The following is a 19,927-nucleotide window of genomic DNA, read 5'->3' as shown; positions in this document are numbered from 1 at the left end:
GTTTGGGAGTATCTTACTGGCTTTATGCCAACATCCAGTTCTTTTTTCCTATTGAAAAATCTATTACAGAGACATTTGATTGCCTGTGTCTTTTTTTGTCAACAGTGAAAATCTGGATGTCGGCCAAAAGTTAATATGGCTAAGATTCAAATAATGATTTTGAAAGGTAAATCTGATTTATCTTTTCCTGTGGTTATCAATAGAAATCAAACAAAATAAAACATGGAAAGAAAATAAGATGATACCTTTTTTATTGGACATAACTTAATACATTTCTTGAAATGTATTAAGTTATGTCCAATAAAAAAGGTATCATCTTATTTTCTTTTCCATGTTTTATTTTGTTTGATTTCTATTGATAACCTTTAAGAGTGGACTAACACGGCTACCACACCTCTCTTTTCCTGTGTAAATTGATTTGGAAGGTTCAATGATTGACATTACATGAGAAATAAAATATCTTAGGAAGCTCCTGGACTCTTCTTTTTATTTTTCAAGCCATGTCCACAGCCTGGTCAGATGAATTTTCTTTAAAATTAAGTTTTTGAGTAGATAAAGGGCGTACTTGTCAAAAGGATAACTTTAGGTACAATACGCCTTTTATCTACTTTAGGTTCATTATCTTTGCCCATATCACTCCACTATTTGACTACTGTAATGCTTTGCTTATGAGAGCTTCGGCGATCCTGTTGCATCCTCTTCAGATGGCGCAAAATGCTTTAGCAAGGAGAGTGACCAGAACAGCTGGATTTGACCATATCACTTCTGATGAAACTCCATTGGCTGACGGTTAAATGGTGCTCACATTTTATGATTCCGACACTAATTTATAAGTGTCTGAACAATGAGGCTCCTGTCAATATGGCTACTCTAATATGAATTTACTGTCCAAAAAGTTCCCTTTGCTCTGATAATAAATTGTTACCGTAACTACTGTGAAACATTAGAAGATCATGGATTGAGAATGTTTTATGCAGAAGGAGCGAGGCTGTGGAATCTGCTCCCAGATCAAATTCGCCTATTGAAGAACTGTGGTCAATTTAGAAAATATGTGAAGGCATTCCTTTTTAGGGAAGCCTTTGTTATTGATCTGGAGGCTTAGGGATGTTTATCATCTGTGATTTTTGCTTGCTTTGCTGGAAGAGCAAGTGTTGTTATTGATCTGTTTATATTGTGTATGTGAAAATTGCAAACCTCCTAAAATGTTTGATAGCGCAGTATAGAAACTGTGTAATAAATAAATAAATATCTGTTTCTGAGTGGAAGGACCTCTACACCAGGGTCTTGAAGGGAAATCCCTTCCACCGAGAGAGAATCTGCTCCCCTAAGAATGTGAAGAGGGAACAAGACTGAAAGAAATAAAAGTTCGAGAGCCCCACAACGAGGAAACCACCCAACTTACATGTGTAAACCCAGATCTTGCTGCTACCAGCTCAGGTCCAAAACCCAGACCCAGGTCTCAGGGAAAACAGTCGTTTATCCTTTCTGTTTCCTTCAGATTTAGCCCCTCATTGGGTGCCACTTTTGTGTAACCCAAACTTGGGGATCAACCCATTTTCTTTTCTCTGTTCACAGTATCACAGGGGATCACCCCCCCCCCCCCCCCACACACACACACACACACACACACACACACACACACACTCAAGTCCTAATTCGTCTGCAGTTGAGCTTGGGAGTGGGTCAATGGTTCGGAATAGAGATCTGAGGTGTTGGGAGTTTGAGAGACTTACTAAAGGTAATCCCTTCTCAATCTGGGAGCAAGCATTCTCCTCTCACACCTGAAACCACTCTGCACTCCAGGAATTTTTAATTAATACAAATAACTTTACTAGAACTTCTGTAACCAGCAGGTAAACTCTTCAGAACTTTTTATGTACATTGTCCATCCAAGACTATTCATGATAATCTTATCCACTCCACGCTGAGTGTTCCAAAACTGTACATATTTACACAGGCTCCTGTTCTTTAACCGTACTGTTGTGCCAGCAGTAAACCCAAGGCTGCTTCTGTTACTCCTGATACCAATCCAACTCCTTCCGGCACAGACCTTTCAGGATGTCCTTCTTCCAGCGATGTAACTCGCAGGGCTGCACCCTGGCTCTGGTTCCTGCTTGGAGGCAAGACTCTTCTTATGTACCTGAAGCTCTATCTCTTTCTCAGTTGCCACTTAGAGGGGTAGCAACTACTCCTTTACTCAGCCTGCACTTCTTTCTTTTATTCCAGGATCCCCCAATGCTCCCAAGGTTCCTGGCGGGGGTACAGGCAACCAAAGACCTTGTGTAACTCACTTCAATCCCCTTTATTATTTTTCAATTTCACCCCTGCTGTCACTCACCACAGGGAATCACTTTCTCTATGCAACTTCTCAGCCAACCTCTCCTTTGAGCAGGCCTCTCAACCTCACTTTCCAGCCCACTGGCAGAGACCTCCCCCCCCCCCCCCCCAGGGCCTCTGGAAAAAACCAGCACTACTATCTTAGTAATAACTCATATCATGGGGTATTATATAATACTAGTAACGAAGGCCCGTTTCAAATCGCAATGAAACGGGCGCTAGCAAGGCTCCCCTCCGTCCCTTTGTGTCTCCGTGTGTCGCCGGCCCCCCTGCAGCCTCCGTGCGAATGTGCTGTGACCCTGGCCCTTTTGGCACCCCCCCCCCCCCAGCGTCCGTGACCGTTCCGTTCCCCCCGATGTGTGTGCTGCCAGTGCACCCCCTTCCACTCCCACCGATGTCATCACTGCCGGCGCTCCCCCCTCTCCGAAGGGCCCCCCACCCCACTGACCTGCCGAAACAGAAGATTTCTGCGTCATGTGAATGCCCCTGCAGTAGCAACCGATAGTGTAACATGTGCTCCGCCCTCAACGTCATCGCGTTTTGACGCGAGGGCGGAGCAGAGCTACAGTGCAGTACAACGTTGGAGCTGAGAATGTGCTCCGCCCTCAACGTTATAACGTTTGACGCAAGGGCGGGGCCCACAGACTGTGATTTTGTGTGGCTTCAGAGCTTCGAACTTACGAACCTGGCTTCAGTGACGTCAGTGCAAATAGAAAGTTGAGGGTGAGTTTTATATATATATATAGATATATAGCTATATAGATATATATACACACTAATTTACTGTTCATTACTAAACAATGTGAATTGTTTTAATGCTCCATGCTTTGTCTGAACTGATGTTTGCCTGTGGTTGCAAGTCAGAAGCTGCAGGGCTAACACCAACAGGCAGAAAGAAAATTCAGGTTAACAACAACAACAACACACCTTAAAAGACACTGTTCATAGTAGAGAGAGAGGAACTCTGATTTCCAGCTGCTCTGACAGCAGAGATATATACTAAAATAATTGAACTCTGGCGCCTTTTGATAGAGGCAATGGGGGAAGAGGGCAAAAGGATACTTGTAGGGTCTCAGCAAAGGGACACAGAGAAAGAGTTCAGAGAAGCCAACTTCATCCATCTGATCAACAGTACTAGTCAAAGGAGAGAAAAAAATGGAATTCTGTGTTGGCTACAGATACTGAGTAAACAAACTCTTGACCTGCTGGCCGTACCCAGAACTGAAAAAAACCCTGTTACTCTCAGGACAGCAGGTAACACCTCCTCTCCCTGCCACTACAGAAGGCAAAGTAGGTGATATAACCAAAGAACTGTGACGTCTCAACATTTCTTTAACTGAGACTGGACAGTCCAGCACTTGAAAACCAACACTCATACAGCTTGCGACTGCAATGATTAGCACGTCACCACAAAACTGTTATCCCTGCATGACCTTACTGTTTATTTGTAGCTGCTGCACAATGCCCCCAGCATTTGAAAAATAAAGGTCTGGCAGTTCAAATGTAATCAGAACAATATATATATATAAAGTTCAAAATAATTGAAAAAGATTTTTTTTTACAAAATAATTATACAAATTGAAGAGTTATTAAACCAATAACACATTTCATATATATAAAAAAAAGTACACTACAATTCCCCCATTTGTTATACATATATTCACTAATTCCTAAAACCTGAAGAGTTCTTCCATGTTATGCCTTTCAATTGTTGAAGATGCAAGTACTATCCAATTGCATCAAAATCAATCATCCACTTGACAAAAGTAATCTGATCTTCTCACATGGAAGTTCAGATTAATCTTATGAACCCATCTACCTTACATGTACCGAAGAGAAAACGACATTGACCCAGACTCTATCTCCCACCTTACCTTCCTCTCTATCACCTGTCTCTACCTACCCATCCATCTTATTACTATGTTATACTTAATTTCATACTTTACATAACAAGATTCAGTGTTACCTATTACTATGTAAGCCGCATTGAGCCTGCTTTTAGTGGGAAAGTGCGGGATACAAATGTAATAAATAAATAAATTCACTCTTCACTAAAAAAAAAATCAATAAATTGTTTTAAAACATCTCCAGTTCATGGAATATTTTCCCACATTTGAAAATGTCTCCAATCTATAGAATATTCTCCAGCCCGACACAAATCTGTGTTTTGCCACAAGGGCGTCCTCAGGAGCTATCAACCAGAAGAAATCCAACATTTGCAGCAGGACAGAGCTGAAGGATCTCCACATAAGCTGTTCAACCAATTTCAGAAAATGTTAACCCTTCTTCTGCCAATATTGGCTTTCTAACCACCACCCAATCTGAAGCAAATGAAAAGCAAGCTTCAACAGAAGCTCAAAAAGAGAACCACAGAAGGTCCCGCAATAGACAAAGATGGAAACTGTGAAAGCACACCTCACAAGACCACACAAGATAAACATATGCAACATAATTTAAAGTTCCATGTTTATTAAAATTTGATATCCTGCCCATCAGAAGACTAAGGGCCCTGTTTACTAAGCTGCGCTAGAAGCGCAATAGCATTTTTAGCGCTGCGTATGCCTTGTAGCGCTATAGAAATGCTAAATAGTAGTAGTAGTAGTAGTAGTGCTAAGCATTAGCGCGTGCTAACTGTGTAGATGCTTATAATATTGCTATGGGCATCTACATGGTTAGCGTATGCTAATTTTTAGCATGCGCTAAAAACGCTAGCACACCTTAGTAAACAGGGTCCTAAGTTTACAACATTAAAATTATAAAATAAAATTAGATTGAAATGAAGTACAATATCAAATCACTAGCCGTTAAGCCCATTAAAACGGGCAAGATTTCCAGCTACCCTCCTCACCGCCACTCCCTCCCCCCTCCATGCCGGGCCCCATGCACTGGCTTGACAGCGCCTCTCACCTCCGTGTGAAAGTGCTGCAGGCAGCAGCAGATCGCTCTGCTGCTGCCTGCAGCGCTTCCACACGGAGGTGAGAGGCGCTGTCAGGTCAGTGTAAGGGGCCTGATACGGAGGGGGGCGGAAGCGGTGATGGGGGGAGGGGGGAGGTTGGTGCGCACGATGTTCGTTTCCAGGCTACAGCGGCAGCGTCCGACAGTCCGACTCCATTTCCCTATCTGTTCCGCCCTCTGACGTCATCACGTCTTGACATGAGGGCGGGACAGAGAGGGAAGTCTCTACTGCGCATTTGCAGGTGAGTCGGTCACTTGCCATTTATATGTTTGATTCTCAACTCCAACGTTCTATTCTTGCTGCCTGTGTCCATGGCTTTCTTCTGAGTTGGTCTGCTAGGTTCCGCAGATCAGGCTGACGTCACGTACAATGCCAGAGCCGGAGGAGGAGGTGCGAAAGGGGCAGAGCACAGGGGCAGAGGCGGAGCTTGAAAGACAAACAGAAGCGTTGAGGGGCGGAGTAGCCGAGAGCGTCGTGACCAATGGCAGGGAAAGAAAGGTTGGAGTCCTCCTTGGGCGTGAGCGGAGGGGGCAGAGCCGCGGAGAGCGTGCTGGTGCGCTCGCGCATTCCTACGCTGGGGGGGGGGAATCTCATGAGTCAGACCGGCGCTGCAGAGGAGGAAAGCAGGCGACGGCTGCGGCTGCCCCTCCGGGCCCCATGGGAGGGTGTGTGGGCAGCCGCCATGACTCCTGAAACTGGGAGGGAGGGGGAGAACCTGAAAGTCGGAGGAAAGGAGAGAGGGAATGACCCTGGAACTGGGAGGGAGGGAGGTGGGGGACGATCATGGAACTGGGAGGGAGGGGGAAGGGGGCCCCTGGCGCACACTCTCATTCTCACACACACTCTCTCTCTCACAGACACACTCACACACAGTCTCACTCTCTCTCTCTGTCACACACACACACTCGCACACACACACTCTCTCTCTCTCTCACACACTGAAACATACACACTCCGAGGAAAACCTTGCTAGCGCCCGTTTCATTTGTGTCAGAAACGGGCCTTTTTTACTAGTATATATATATCCTATACACTTATTGCATCAAAGATCTGTCTTCGGTCCTCCAGAAGAAGTCATAGGCAGGATAAAGGAATCATTATCTGCTAAAGGCATCTTGGGATATTTTTAGACCATATTTAAAAATCTGAAGGAAATGTCCCAAGTCTTAATGAAATAGGGAGCAAGTTCCATAGGATAGGGCCTGTAACGCTGAAAGTTTTTGACCTAATTGTGGCTGAATACACTAGACCAGCATTGTCCAAGTCTGCTCCTGGATTACCCCTTGCCAGTCAGGTTTTCAGGATATCCACAATGAATATGCATGAAAGATTTGCATATAATGGAGACAGTTCATGCATATTCATTGTGGACATCCTGAAAAACTGACTGGCAAGGGGTAATCCAGGACCGCATTTGGGAAACACTGTGCTAGACTATCAACACTCTTGAATTTTCCTATCTGGGCACTTATTTGCAGGAGCCAATGTTCTGTTGTGGATTAGGACTTGGTTATGTGCATGTTGCTTTCTTTTCCTTTTGTGTAAACAATTATATTAACATTTTTAAATTAAAAAATGAGAATGTATTAAGCAAATAGTGGTTTGCTACCATCAGGGTTGCTCTTTGGAATTCACTGCATCTTGAACTTCATAAAGAGCTAGTTACGGCACATTAAAGAAACCCTGGCTCTTCTCATTAACTTTGGTAGCATACAGTATTCTCCTTTGTTGCATATGGACTTTCCTTTTTCTCTGCCAGCTCTAAGTTTTGGATTGAATGATCCCACAAATACTTACTAACCTTGGATCAGTTCCAACTACTAATCTGTTCTCATTTTTTTAAAAATTTGTAATAACACTACCCCACACACACCTGAAAATATTGTAAATCAAGATGAACATTTTGAATAGCAATGTCTCAAAAATACTGCAGTACAGGAAAAATAAAACTACCTTCCCCTAATGTTCCTATTCAGCTAAGGACTCTGTGCAGTATTCCCTCATCCTGACAAAGTTGGTCATCTTGAGGTCTAGGACCCTCACTCTTGAATGAGCCCCCTCTCTGTGCTTATCCTAGTATTGAACCACACCATCCACTGATCATTACATGTCAGATGACCCACTATAACATCAGAAATACTCCCCATTCATAAGCATTAGGTCCAATATGCCCCCCCCCCATCCTGTGTGATTCTATTACCAGCCATCAGAACAATTCTCTGTAGAGAATCCAATATCTCCCAACTTCTAGATACCACAGCAGGTGTGTCTCAATCAATGAAATCATTGCTGCTCCTTGTCACTCTGAGCAAGTCACTTAACTCCAGGTACAAAATAAGTACCTGCATATAATATGTAAACTGCTTTGCTTGTAACCACAGAAAGACAGCATATCTAGTCACATCCCCTTTCCCTATCTTCTAGTTGGGCCTCTCATTAAATAGTCCAGGGGATTATGTTTTTCTTCCCTCATATATATTTATTAAGTTTAAAAGCCCTCGATATCAACAGTAGGTACAAGGTGGAAAAGTAAAAATAATACCTAGCTTATGTGTATTTTGAAGAGGGGTGTTCAAATATTTTAAATTTCAGAGTAAAGCAAAACACAAAAGCCCTGCATATGGTGGTAGGGAAGTCAATAAGGCAATCAACAGTGATAAAATGAAAGTGGCTCCAATAGATAAATTTGCCATTAAAAAAAATCTTACAATGTGCAACGTGGAATAATTCCTTGTGTCTTGGAATATTCATACTAGCCGTTAAGCCCGTTAAAATGGGCGAGATTTCCAGCTACCCTCCTCGCCGCCGCCTTTCCCTCCCCCCTCAATGCCGGGCCCCCTGCACTGACCTGACAGCGCCTCTCACCTCCGTTTGAAAGCGCTGCAGGCAGCAGCAGATCTCCTGCCTGCAGCGCTTTCACAAGGAGGTGAGAGGCGCTGTCAGGTCAGTGCAGGGGGCCCGATATGGAGGAGGGTGGGAGCGGCGATGGGGGGGGGATGGTGGAGGTTGGTGCATGCGATGTTCGTTTCCAGGCAGCAGTGTCCGACAGTGACTCTGACTCCGTTTCCCTCTCACGTCATCACGTTTTGATGTGAGGGCGAGACAGAGAGGGAAGTCTCTACTGCGCATTTGCAGGTGAGTCGGTCACTTGCCGTTTATATGTTTGATGCTGTAAGTAATTGTTTGTAAAGTAAAGCAAATTCTAATCACAGGAGCTATAGCTGAAAAATTCTTGGTGAGTATTTAATTCAATTCAGGACTGCAGAAGCACCTCATTAAACCATGTAAGTGTTTCTTCTGTGGTACTCCTCTACCAAGGGTGGAGATCTGCAGCAGCATGATGGGTTCAGAGCATTGATCCCAAACCTGGTCCTGGAAGCACCCCAGCCAGTCAGGTTTTCAGGATACCCACAGTGAATATTCATGAGATTTGTATGCAAATCTCTCTCATGAATATTCATTGTGGATATACTGAAAGCCTGATGGCTCATCCCATGGCTTTTCCTACCACCTCTATGCTGATGACTCCCAAATCTACCTTTCTACCCCTGATATCTCACCTTGCATCCAAACCAAAGTTTCAGCGAGCTTGTCTGACATTGCTGCCTGGATGTCTCAACGCCACCTGAAATTAAATATGACCAAAACCGAGCTTCTCATTTTCCCCCCCAAACCCACCTCCCCGCTCCCCCTGTTTTCTATTTCTGTTGATGGCTCTCTCATTCTCCCTGTCTCCTCAGCTCGAAACCTTGGGGTCATCTTTGACTCTTCTCTCTCCTTCTCTTCTCATATCCAGCAGACTGCCAAGACCTGTCGTTTCTTTCTTTACAACATCCGTAAAATCCGCCCCTTTCTTTCCGAGCACTCTACCAAAACCCTCATCCACACCCTTGTCACCTCTCGTTTAGACTACTGCAATCTGCTTCTTGCTGGCCTCCCACTTAGTCACCTCTCCCCTCTCCAGTCGGTTCAAAACTCTGCTGCCCGTCTCATCTTCCGCCAGGGTCGCTTTACTCATACTACCCCTCTCCTCAAGACCCTTCACTGGCTCCCTATCCGTTTTCGCATCCTGTTCAAACTTCTTCTACTAACCTATAAATGTATTCACTCTGCTGCTCCCCAGTATCTCTCCACACTCGTCCTTCCCTACACCCCTTCCCGTGCACTCCGCTCCATGGATAAATCCTTCTTATCTGTTCCCTTCTCCACTACTGCCAACTCCAGACTTCGCGCCTTCTGTCTCGCTGCACCCTACGCCTGGAATAAACTTCCTGAGCCCCTACGTCTTGCCCCATCCTTGGCCACCTTTAAATCTAGACTGAAAGCCCACCTCTTTAACATTGCTTTTGACTCGTAACCACTTGTAACCACTCACCTCCACCTACCCTCCTCTCTTCCTTCCCAATCACATTAATTGATTTGATTTGCTTACTTTATTTATTTTTTGTCTATTAGATTGTAAGCTCTTTGAGCAGGGACTGTCTTTCTTCTATGTTTGTGCAGCGCTGCGTATGCCTTGTAGCGCTATAGAAATGCTAAATAGTAGTAGTTGTAGTAGTAGTCATAATAGGAAAGAGCGCACTTAGAATGCAGCCATGATGGGAAGAGGGGAAGAGAAGCAAGGAAAGCTTTATAGGGGATGGGATAGAAGCAGAGGACCTATGAACAGGCCGACCAAGGGGGAGGGAAGAGAAAGAGGACTTAGGAGGAAGCTACAGAGGTTGTAGGAGGAAGTGGAATTTGCACACAACCAATCCTGTTTGTCATATTTGATGGGCCTTTTATCTACTGCTTAGCAGCAAGGTTAACATTATTTCATATCCTAATCTAATATATTAATTTGCTCCTCCAACATTCCAGTGTCTCACTGGGATCATAACCACCTGCTGACATCACTCCTCCAACGTTCTCCGTCCCCCCTCCCTCCCAGTTCCATGGGACCCTGGAACTGGGAGGGAGGACCCTGGAAATGGGAGGGAGGGGGAACCATGGCACACACTCTCATGCTCACACACACACTCGCACCCAGTCTCACTCTCTGTCACACACACACTCGCACGTTCACTCTCTCTCTCTCACACAAACTCTCTCAAACATACACACTCCGAGGAAAACCTTGCTAGCGCCCGTTTCATTTGTGTCAGAAACAGGCCTTTTTTACTAGTGCTATATAAAATATACCAAAATGTTACTAACCTCTGTTATTAATGTTGACTTTTGCTCAGAAGTATCATATACCCATCCATCCCTGCACTTCTCTGTAATATTCAGCCTGTATTTCTCAATTGATTCAATATCCCACTCCACAGGAGTATACATATAACATTCTTCATATGATCCATGTCCATTCTTTGGAAGCGTTAAATTCAGCTGTTGCTCTTTGGTCAAATTTGGAGCAATTATCCAGATCCAGCTTGTATTACAGTGATGAGGCACGGAGATCCCCATGAACACCTGGCTAAATGTATTAATTGCAGTCAGAAAAGTTGGGATGCACATAAGCAACACCAACCATTTTTGAAATCGCCCAAATTCACCAGCACTTTTCAGAATTTCTTCAAAGCTAGTCATTGTTCGCTTCATCTAATTACTGAGCTGTCCAAAGGTAATGCACTTGTACATTGTGAAATTAATGTTTAAACTCTCCAGTATCGGTACAGATATTGGCTAATCCCCAATTAACTTGACTTCTGTTCTGTGAAGCTACAGGATAGACTGAATAATAAATTGTCAGAGGTAGGCAGGAAGACCTGGGTGGTGAAGTGGGAGGTAAGCAGTTAAGGAAAGTACTGGAAGATAACCTGAGCATGGAAATGGAGTATTATTATTATTATTATTTATTGCTATTGTATCCCACATTTTTCCCACCTTTTTGCAGGCTCAAAGTGGCTTAGAATACATCATGGATAGTGGAAATGAGAGGGGAGTAAACATTTGGTGTTACAGAAGGATTTTGGGTTGCACGGTAATGGAATACATGATAGTAATATAACAGAAGGCATTATTAGCATTTCTGGACATGTTTTGGTCAATGATTGTATTCCCCCTCCCTTCCCTCTTTGGTATTGTGCATTGTATTGGTAACAGATCACCATATCATACAGAATTTGTACAGCTAGCAGCCTTTTTTTTGTGGGGGGAGGGGAAAGGGATGTCTATCTCCTCCAAAACATTCAAACAAGGCTTTTTCATATGCCTTCACTTAATACACCTATATAACACACTCCGATTTGCTGTGGAAGATCCTTATCTGATCATTCAGATCTAACAAAAGAATATGAGGCAATTTGACAAAAGGAAATTGACTCTTTCAGTTACTTGTTAAAATAAGTGTCTGTTGAACTCATTCATTGTATTGGTGTGAGCAGTGCATTCATGCATTTCCATACAAAGGAAATCTAAATTGTAAATGGGTCTCATTATAAAATTAGAGTTTGGAGAGTCTGCTATTTAGTATTATATTTTATAATTGTGTGTGAAAGACCTGCATCCATTTATGCAGATGAAGAGTCTACTTCCCAGCACAGTGAAGGTACTGTATAGGCAGCTCACAGGCACTGCATGGAGAAATGTTCCAGTCATTATTCAATATGACACCTTGCAACCAGATTTATAGTCCATGTGTTCTGAAGACAGCTGAGAGGTCAAGGTCCCTGGCTATTCTGATTAGTGGTCAATTCAAAGCACCAACCACAATTCAATTGAAAATCTGTGCCCATCAATGCTCCCCAAAGACTTAACAGAGCATGAACAGCTGTGTTTTTCAAAAGGTACTTCTATCATGGATTGGCTCGGGGAGACAGACATTCAGTTGTTGCATTTCAGTTTTGATTAATAGTTATATACTTTGTCCCCTAATAGCCATTTCTTACACTGAAAACCATGAATGTGCTGTATTCAGTGTGAAAAAAAATATTTAAAAGCTTTAAAGTACATACTGATGCAAGAAAATGTGGAAAACTTTCAAGAAGGTGTAGACTAACTATTGTAATTAAAAATACAATTATATTCATGAAATTTATTCCCCTGACGCAGACGTCCCTGAGAAGGCCTTAATAAAAGAATGCAACTATATTTAGTCACTGCGTTGGACAATTTTCAGCCCCAGAAATAAAGCTGGCTCACTACTTATAAAGCTCGCTAGATTCCTCTGAAAACTGTCCTACCTGTATCTACATACCTTGTAAAAGTCTTTACATTCTTGTATACTTTCACATTTTACTGTCTAAAAATACAATTCAAATTATATTAGAGGAGTTCCACTGACTTATACTAGAAACAAAAAGGTGGGAATATGAGCCAGGCTATCCAATAATTGGACCTGAAGTTAAGTTTAAAATAAAATTTAATAATATTCGAACAAATAATAACAAAATTCCACATTAAAAATTACTCTAAAAATGACTCGACACAACGTTGTGTTTCGTCCGGGTGGCCTACATCAGGAGTCTTGTGGCTAGTGACGATGATAAAATATGATCATCAAGTGACGTGATGAAGAGAACTCAAGTCACAAATGAGAAAAGTGCAGACAAGGATTTTAAAATGGTCTTTAAAAAGACCGTTAAATGATCCGTCTGACGCTGCACGTTGCAAAAACAATTACAACGTGCAGCGTCAGACGGATCATTTAACGGTCTTTTTAAAGACCATTTTAAAATCCTTGTCTGCACTTTTCTCATTTGTGACTTGAGTTCTCTTCATCACGTCACTTGATGATCATATTTTATCATCGTCACTAGCCACAAGACTCCTGCTGTAGGCCATCCGGACGAAACACAACGTTGTGTCGAGTCATTTTTAATGTGGAATTTTGTTGTTATTATTATTTGTTTGAATATTATTAAATTTTGTTTATTTTAAACTTAACTTCAGGTCCAATTATTGGATAGCCTGGCTCATATTCCCACCTTTTTGTTTCTACACCATACTCCATACCAACAGGAAAGAAAAATTACAGAAATGCAATAAAGAATAAGAAACCAGAAGCCTTGGCTGCGTCTTCATAGCCTTTATCATTGCAAACCCACATAAGCTCTGCTTCCAAAAGTTGTCTCGAAGCCCATAAGTAAAATAAAGCCTACCTGACTTCAGTCACAGTAGTTCAGTTGACTTGAATACTCCTAGCAAAATAAGCTGTTTAATGACTTGAAGTGAACTGGAAGCAAAGGTCTAAAAGTGCCGAACAGAACTGCTGAAGTAACTCCAGGATAAAGTTATTTAAACCTACAAATTGACTACAATACAGGTCTATCACTGTAAAGTCTGACACCAGCAAGACACTGCCTCAGTCAGACCATCCCTCCAAGGTCAGTAGCCAAGGAAACTGTGGAGAAGCCCAAGATTACTTTTAAAAAGGTCTTTGGCTGAGATAGAAGTGTTGACTGTTCAACGAATGTCAAGATCAAATATGGTCTGCATGGGAGAGTGGCAGATGGCAAGAAGGCCGGCACTGCTGAAGAAAAGCCATATAATGTGCACTGCATTTGCAAAGAAACATTTAGGGGGTCATTGCATGCACGTAGGAGGTGACTTTAGTCTTAGTCATGTGTGGTGGTGTAAAAACAGTGCATCACCCTACTACCATTTCTGTAAAGCATAGTAGTGGCACCACTGGTTGTTGGGATGGGAAGGCTGGCTAATGCAAAACAGAAGCAAATCCTGGAGGAAAAATCTGTTTCAGCCTGTCACAGACCTAGGACCGAGAAAATTCACCTTTCTGTTAAGCACAAAGCAACTATGGAGTGGCTGAATAAGAAGACAGTGACTGTCCAAGTAGCCAGTCAACACCCAGTCAGGAACCCAACAGAAAATCTGCAATGAGACTTGAAGACTGCAGGTCCACAGTCAATCCCCAGGCAACTTGAAAGAGACTAAATTATCCTGCCTTAAATAATGAACAATGTATTTCTTAACCACCGACTGGGCAAACGCCTTTGACGGTACTATGTAAGCCACATTGAGCCTGCCGCTTTGGGGCTGCAACACTGCGGCAAAAGGCGGGGTATAAATGATTTGAAATAAATAAAATGTGGGGTACAAATGCAACAAATAATAATAGATAATAGCAAAAAAGTGCACCATCTTGTTATGCAACATGCACAGGGCAAGTATTTTCAGTCCCCCCTCCCCCCCAAAAAAAGAAATTCTGACTTTTTTTTGGTTCATTTCCCACATTTGATGAATTAAATGGGCACTAATAAAGGCACATCTTGATACATATGCAGAAGAAACTTTTACCAAGTAATGAATCATGGGGTGTGAAGACTAATATAATCAAGACTTTTTGGTTACTTGTTTCTTATTCTTAATTACTTACTGGGGAGTTTACACACAGACCCAATGCATATTCCTCCCAGAATCCTCCAGGGTGACTTCCAGGCCCACTCTGATCCACTCATGCTACCCTGTGCTCCATCCAGCCACTTGGGAGATTTCTAGACCATCTATATATTCCTCCTAGTGATCTCTGGGGCATATCGTATCTTCACAGGTTTATTTTTTTTCTTCTCCTGTTTCCTATGGCACAACTATCTTTTCTTTTCCTGATGCTATCTCAAACCACAACATACTCCAGTTTTGATTTTTGTAACTTCAGAAGCCATTGTCTTACCCTCTCTTCTGTTCTTGAGCTTGTTTTCTTTTCATTACCAATCTGCACTGAGCCCATTTTATTGTCATCATTATCCAGTGTTCCCTACTCTTTTATGTACACTTCTGCTCTCCCTCTTCCCCCCCCCCCCCCACCCCATTTATCAATCCCAGCAACTCACTCCACCTGTGCAAATCAAACTGCAAACCCTCCAATATTATTGCAATGCCTCTCCTTCCTACCTCTCAAATGCACTGTGGCACAATCTAATCTAATATGGACATTTCTATTTTGCTTTACCTAAATAGTCTCTAGGCGGATCACAATCCAAATAAAAATGAGATAGATCCCATTGAGTTACATTAACTTACATACAACACAAATACTCCTCGCTCCATATATAAGGGTCCTTCAAATATTGGGCAAACAAGCCTTAATTACCCTCCTAAATATAGAATAATAGGTAATATGTTGGATATCTTTTGGAAATTTGTTCCATAGTTCCAGACCTCTTCCTACTAAAACTGGGGGTATATAAAGTTTTCTAGTTGCTGAGTAGAGAGAGACTATATTATGGAGATAATCAGGAGCTAATCCATACAAACGTTTTGAGAAACATTAGCTTAAATTGAATTCTTACCTGGACTGGCAGCCAGTGCAATTTAATCAAAAGTGGTGCAATATTAGATCTTCCTCCCATTTCCTGTTCTGTAGTGTACCAAACCTCAGCCTTGACTAGTCTCACAATCCACTACCTATGTTCCTGTGTCCACTCTGCAAAGTGTCTTCTGACTTCATACATATCAAATTCTTGCTATTGCACTTGCCAAACAAGTGTACTATCAGGCTTATTTTCGAAAGAGAAGGGCGCCCATCTTCTGACACAAATCGGGAGATGGGCGTCCTTCTCTCAGGGTCGCCCAAATTGGCATAATTGAAAGCTGATTTTGGGCATTCTCAACTGCTTCCCCTCACGGGGACGTGTCGGCACCATAGCAAAGGCGGGACTGGAGCGTGATTAAGAGATGGGCATCCTCGGCCGATAATGGAAAAAAGAAAGCATCCCTGACGAGCACTTGGCCAACTTTATTTGGTCCAATTTTTTTGGCGACCAAGCCATGAAAAGGTGCCTGAACTGACCAGATGACCACCATAGGGAATCAGGGATGACCTCCCCTTACTCTCCCAGTGGTCACCAACCCCCTCCCACCCTAAAAAAAAATATTTTTTGCCAGCCTCAAATGTCATACCCAGTTCCATGACAGCAATATGCAGGTCCCTGGAGCAGTTTTAGTGGGTGCAGTGCACTTCAGCCAGGCGGACCCAGGCCCATCCCCCCCTACCTGTTACACTTGTGGTGGTAAATGTGAGCCCTCCAAAACCCACTGTACCCACATGTAGGTGCCCCCTTCACCCCTTAGGGCTATGGTAGTGGTGTACAGTTGTAGGGAGTGGGTTTTTGGGGGGGGGGGCTCAGCACCCAAGGTAAGGGAGCTATGCACCTGGGAGCAATTTGTGAAGTCCACTGCAGTGCCCCCTAGGGTGCCCGGTTGGTGTCCTGGCATGTCAGGGGGACCAGTGCACTACGAATTCTGGCTCCTCCCATGAGCAAAGGGCTTGGATTTGGTAGTTTTTGAGATGGGCGTCCTCCATTTCCATTATGGCCAAAAACTGGGGATGACCATCTCTAAGGTCGACCATCTCAACATTTAAGTCGACCATCTCTAAGGTTGACCTAAATGTTGAGATTTGGGCATCACTGACCGTATTATCGAAATGAAAGATGGACACCCATCTTGTTTCGATAATACGGGTTTCCCCACCCCTTCACCAGGACATCCTTAGAGATGTTCGTCCCCGTTCGATTATTATTAATATTTATTATTATTTGTTGCATTTGTATCCCACAATTTCCCACCTTTTTGCAGGCTCAATGTGGCTTACAATACATCATGAATAGTGGAAATGAGAAGAGAATAAACAATTGGTATTACAGAAGGATTTTGAGTTACATGATAATGACAACACATAGTAGTGAAACAGCAAGAAAGCATTATAAGTCAGTTCTGGATACATGTGGGGTTTCACATGTTTTGATCTTTGTGATATGTCTTGTCGAAAAGATAGGTCTTCAGTAGTTTGCGGAAGCTGGCTAGTTCAGTGATTGTTTTTAGGTTGCACGGTATCGCATTCCAGAATTGTGTGCTCATATAGGAAAAGGTTGACACGTGCATTAGTTTATATTTTAGACCTTTGCAGTTAGGGAAGTGAAGATTGAGTGTGCGGGATGATTTTTTGGCATTCCTGGGTGGTAGGTCTATCAGGTCTGACATGTAGGCTGGGGCATCACCATGGATGATTTTATGAACTAGGGTGCACACCTTGAACGTGATACGTTCTTTGACTGGGAGCCAGTGTAACTTCTCTCGTAGTGGTTTTGCACTTTCATATTTTGATTTTCCGAATATGAGTCTGGCTGCAGTGTTCTGGGCTGTCTGGAGTTTTTTTGAGTATTTGCTCTTTGCAGCCGGCGTAAAGTGCATTACAATAGTCTAGATGACTGAGTACCAATGATTGAACCAAGTTGCGGAAGACTTGGGAAGAATGGTCTTACTCTTTTTAATTTCCACATTGAGTGGAACATCTTTTTGGTTGTGTTTTTTCACGTGACTTTCTAATGTTAGGTGCCGATCAATGGTAACTCCAAGAATTTTTAGGGTGTCCGAAATTGGTAGGTTCAGCTTTGATGTGTTGATGGTGGTGAATTTGTCAGTGTTGTGTTGAGAGGTCAGTATTAGGCATTGGGTTTTTTCTGCATTAAGTTTCAGCTGAAATGCATCCGCCCATGAATGCATGATATGGCTACTTTGGTTGATGGCCCTCCACGTCCTTTTGCCAAACTATTTACCTCCAACCCTTATTTTTTTTGCCACACTGAACTCCCTCCTCCACTTGATTCTCATACCCTTCAACCTCTGCCATCCTTTCTTCCTTTTCTAAAATCACATCCTCCAAACTCACTACCTGTTCTGATCCCATTCGCACCCATCAGCCTTATCTCCCCTACTGTCATCCCTTCCATCTGTAATATCCTCAACCTATCGCGTTCCCCATTGCAACTGTTCCCGATACTTCAAACATACTGCAGTAACACCACATCTCATTGGATTCTACCTGCCCCTTCCAACTATCATCCCACCTCCCTCTTCCCTTTTATATTCAAGCTATATGAACCTACTGTTCACCATAACAGTTTTGACTTTATTTCATCTCATGTTGTTCTTTGATCTGCTCCAACATAGCTTTTGCTCTTACCAGGGGCGTATCTGAGTCGGCGATAGGGGGGGCAGGGGCTAGAGTGAGGGGGCACATTATAAACCCCCCTACCACCGCCACCCCCCCCCCCCGCCACCATCAACCCACCCCCCTACCGCGGTTAACCCTCCCCCGCCAACCGCCGTCACCTACCCCGAGGTCCGCTCCTGCCGATTTTTTAAACTATTACGTCAGCTGAAGCCCAGCCGAGGTCTTCTTTAACTTCATCTTCATCCTCGTGCTGTTAAAGCTGCATGATGCATCCTTCCAGTTGGACGGAGTTTAACGTGCTGCGATGTCAAACTCAAACGGAAAGGATGCATCATGCAGCTTTAACAGCACGAGGATGAAGATGAAGTTAAAGAAGACCTCGGCTGGGCTGGCAGGGGTTGGGGTCCCCGGCCAGCTGAAGTAATAGTTTAAAAAACCGGCAGGAGCGGACCTCGGGGTAGGTGACGGCGGTAGGCAGGGAAAGGGTTGGCGGTAGGCGGGGAGGGTTAACGGCGATAGGGGGGTCCACGGCGAAATCTGCGGGGGCCCAGGCCCCTGTGGCCCCATGCAGATACGCCCCTGGCTCTTACATTCAACAGAACAGCCCTTGCCAAAAGTCACCAGTGCTCCATTCCTGGCCAGATCTGATGCCATTACTCATCCTTCTTGACCAATCTGCAGCTCTTGATATTGATCACCACCTGCTCCTTGATACACTGTCCTCATTTAGATTTTGGTTATCTTCTCTGTCCCAATGTCAAGTGCACTCTAGTGAATGCCCCTCCACTGCTATCCCATTATCAGTTGGTATAACTCAGGACCTCTATTATTAATATTACATTTGTACCCTGCGCTTTCCCACATAATGCAGGCTCAATGCGGCTTACATAGTAATTTGAAATACAAAGTTAATAGAATTTTAATAAAACAGTAGTAAAACAATGTAAAGTTGGGCTTAGTAGTGTATGATAAGTTGAGCTAGATAATATATGACTAGGATAAAAGAGGGTAGACAGGATAGGATAGTGTAATTTGGGAGAAAGGGTAAGGAGAGATAAAGAGATAGAAAGAGAGGGATGGGAGGTTGGTATTTAAGTCAGAACAGAATTGGGGGTGGAAGTTGGCGAGATTAGGTTGGGGCATTTGGGTAGGCTTGCTTAAAGAGATGAGCTTTCAGCATTTTTCTAAAGGGCAAGAAGTAGTTTCCTTGGTGAGCTGATCTCCTCCTATAATTTTCAGGTCCACCTTTATGCTTACTCTCCCCAGATGTAGCTCTCTACATCAAAACGTAACCAGGAATCCAGGCCCAAGTCTCAGACTCCTTGTCCAACATTGCTGGTTGCCAACTGTCATCTGAAACTGAACATGGCTAATACAAAACTTCTCTCCCCCCCCCCCTTATCCCAATTCTCTATTTCTGTGGATAACACTGTCATCATCCCTGTCTCCTCACTAATAACCCTGGGGACATCTTTGACTTCTGTTTCTCTGCACATATCCAGACTACTAAAACATGCCATTTCTTTTTCTATAAGACCGCTGAAAAGCATCCTTTTTCTGAACTAAACCAAAACCCTTACCCATGTTTGAATTACCTCTTAGGACTATTGCAACCTGCTCCTCACTGATCTCCCACTGAACCATCTCCCCGACCTTCAATCCATTCAAATTGTTGCATAACTTATCTTCCACCAATGTTGCTACACTCATAACTCCTTTTCACTGGCTGTTTCCAT

The 19,927-nt window shown here is 43.3% G+C and overlaps 1 protein-coding gene across 1 annotated transcript in view; it reads right to left on the bottom strand.

Moving 5' to 3' along the window:
- Nucleotides 1–10,864, bottom strand: part of LOC115466642 (solute carrier family 22 member 13-like) — a 60,467-nt gene extending 49,603 nt beyond the window's left edge. Inside the window, exon 1 of the mRNA XM_030198029.1 lies at nt 10,490–10,864. Within this exon, the coding sequence (XP_030053889.1) occupies nt 10,490–10,864 (375 nt within the window). The remainder of the gene's footprint in view (nt 1–10,489) is intronic.
- Nucleotides 10,865–19,927: the final 9,063 nt, after the last annotated feature.

This window comes from Microcaecilia unicolor, chromosome 1, assembly GCF_901765095.1.
Source record: "Microcaecilia unicolor chromosome 1, aMicUni1.1, whole genome shotgun sequence".
Classification (NCBI taxonomy): Eukaryota; Metazoa; Chordata; class Amphibia; order Gymnophiona; family Siphonopidae; genus Microcaecilia; species Microcaecilia unicolor.
This window is presented reverse-complemented; position numbering and strand designations above follow the sequence as displayed.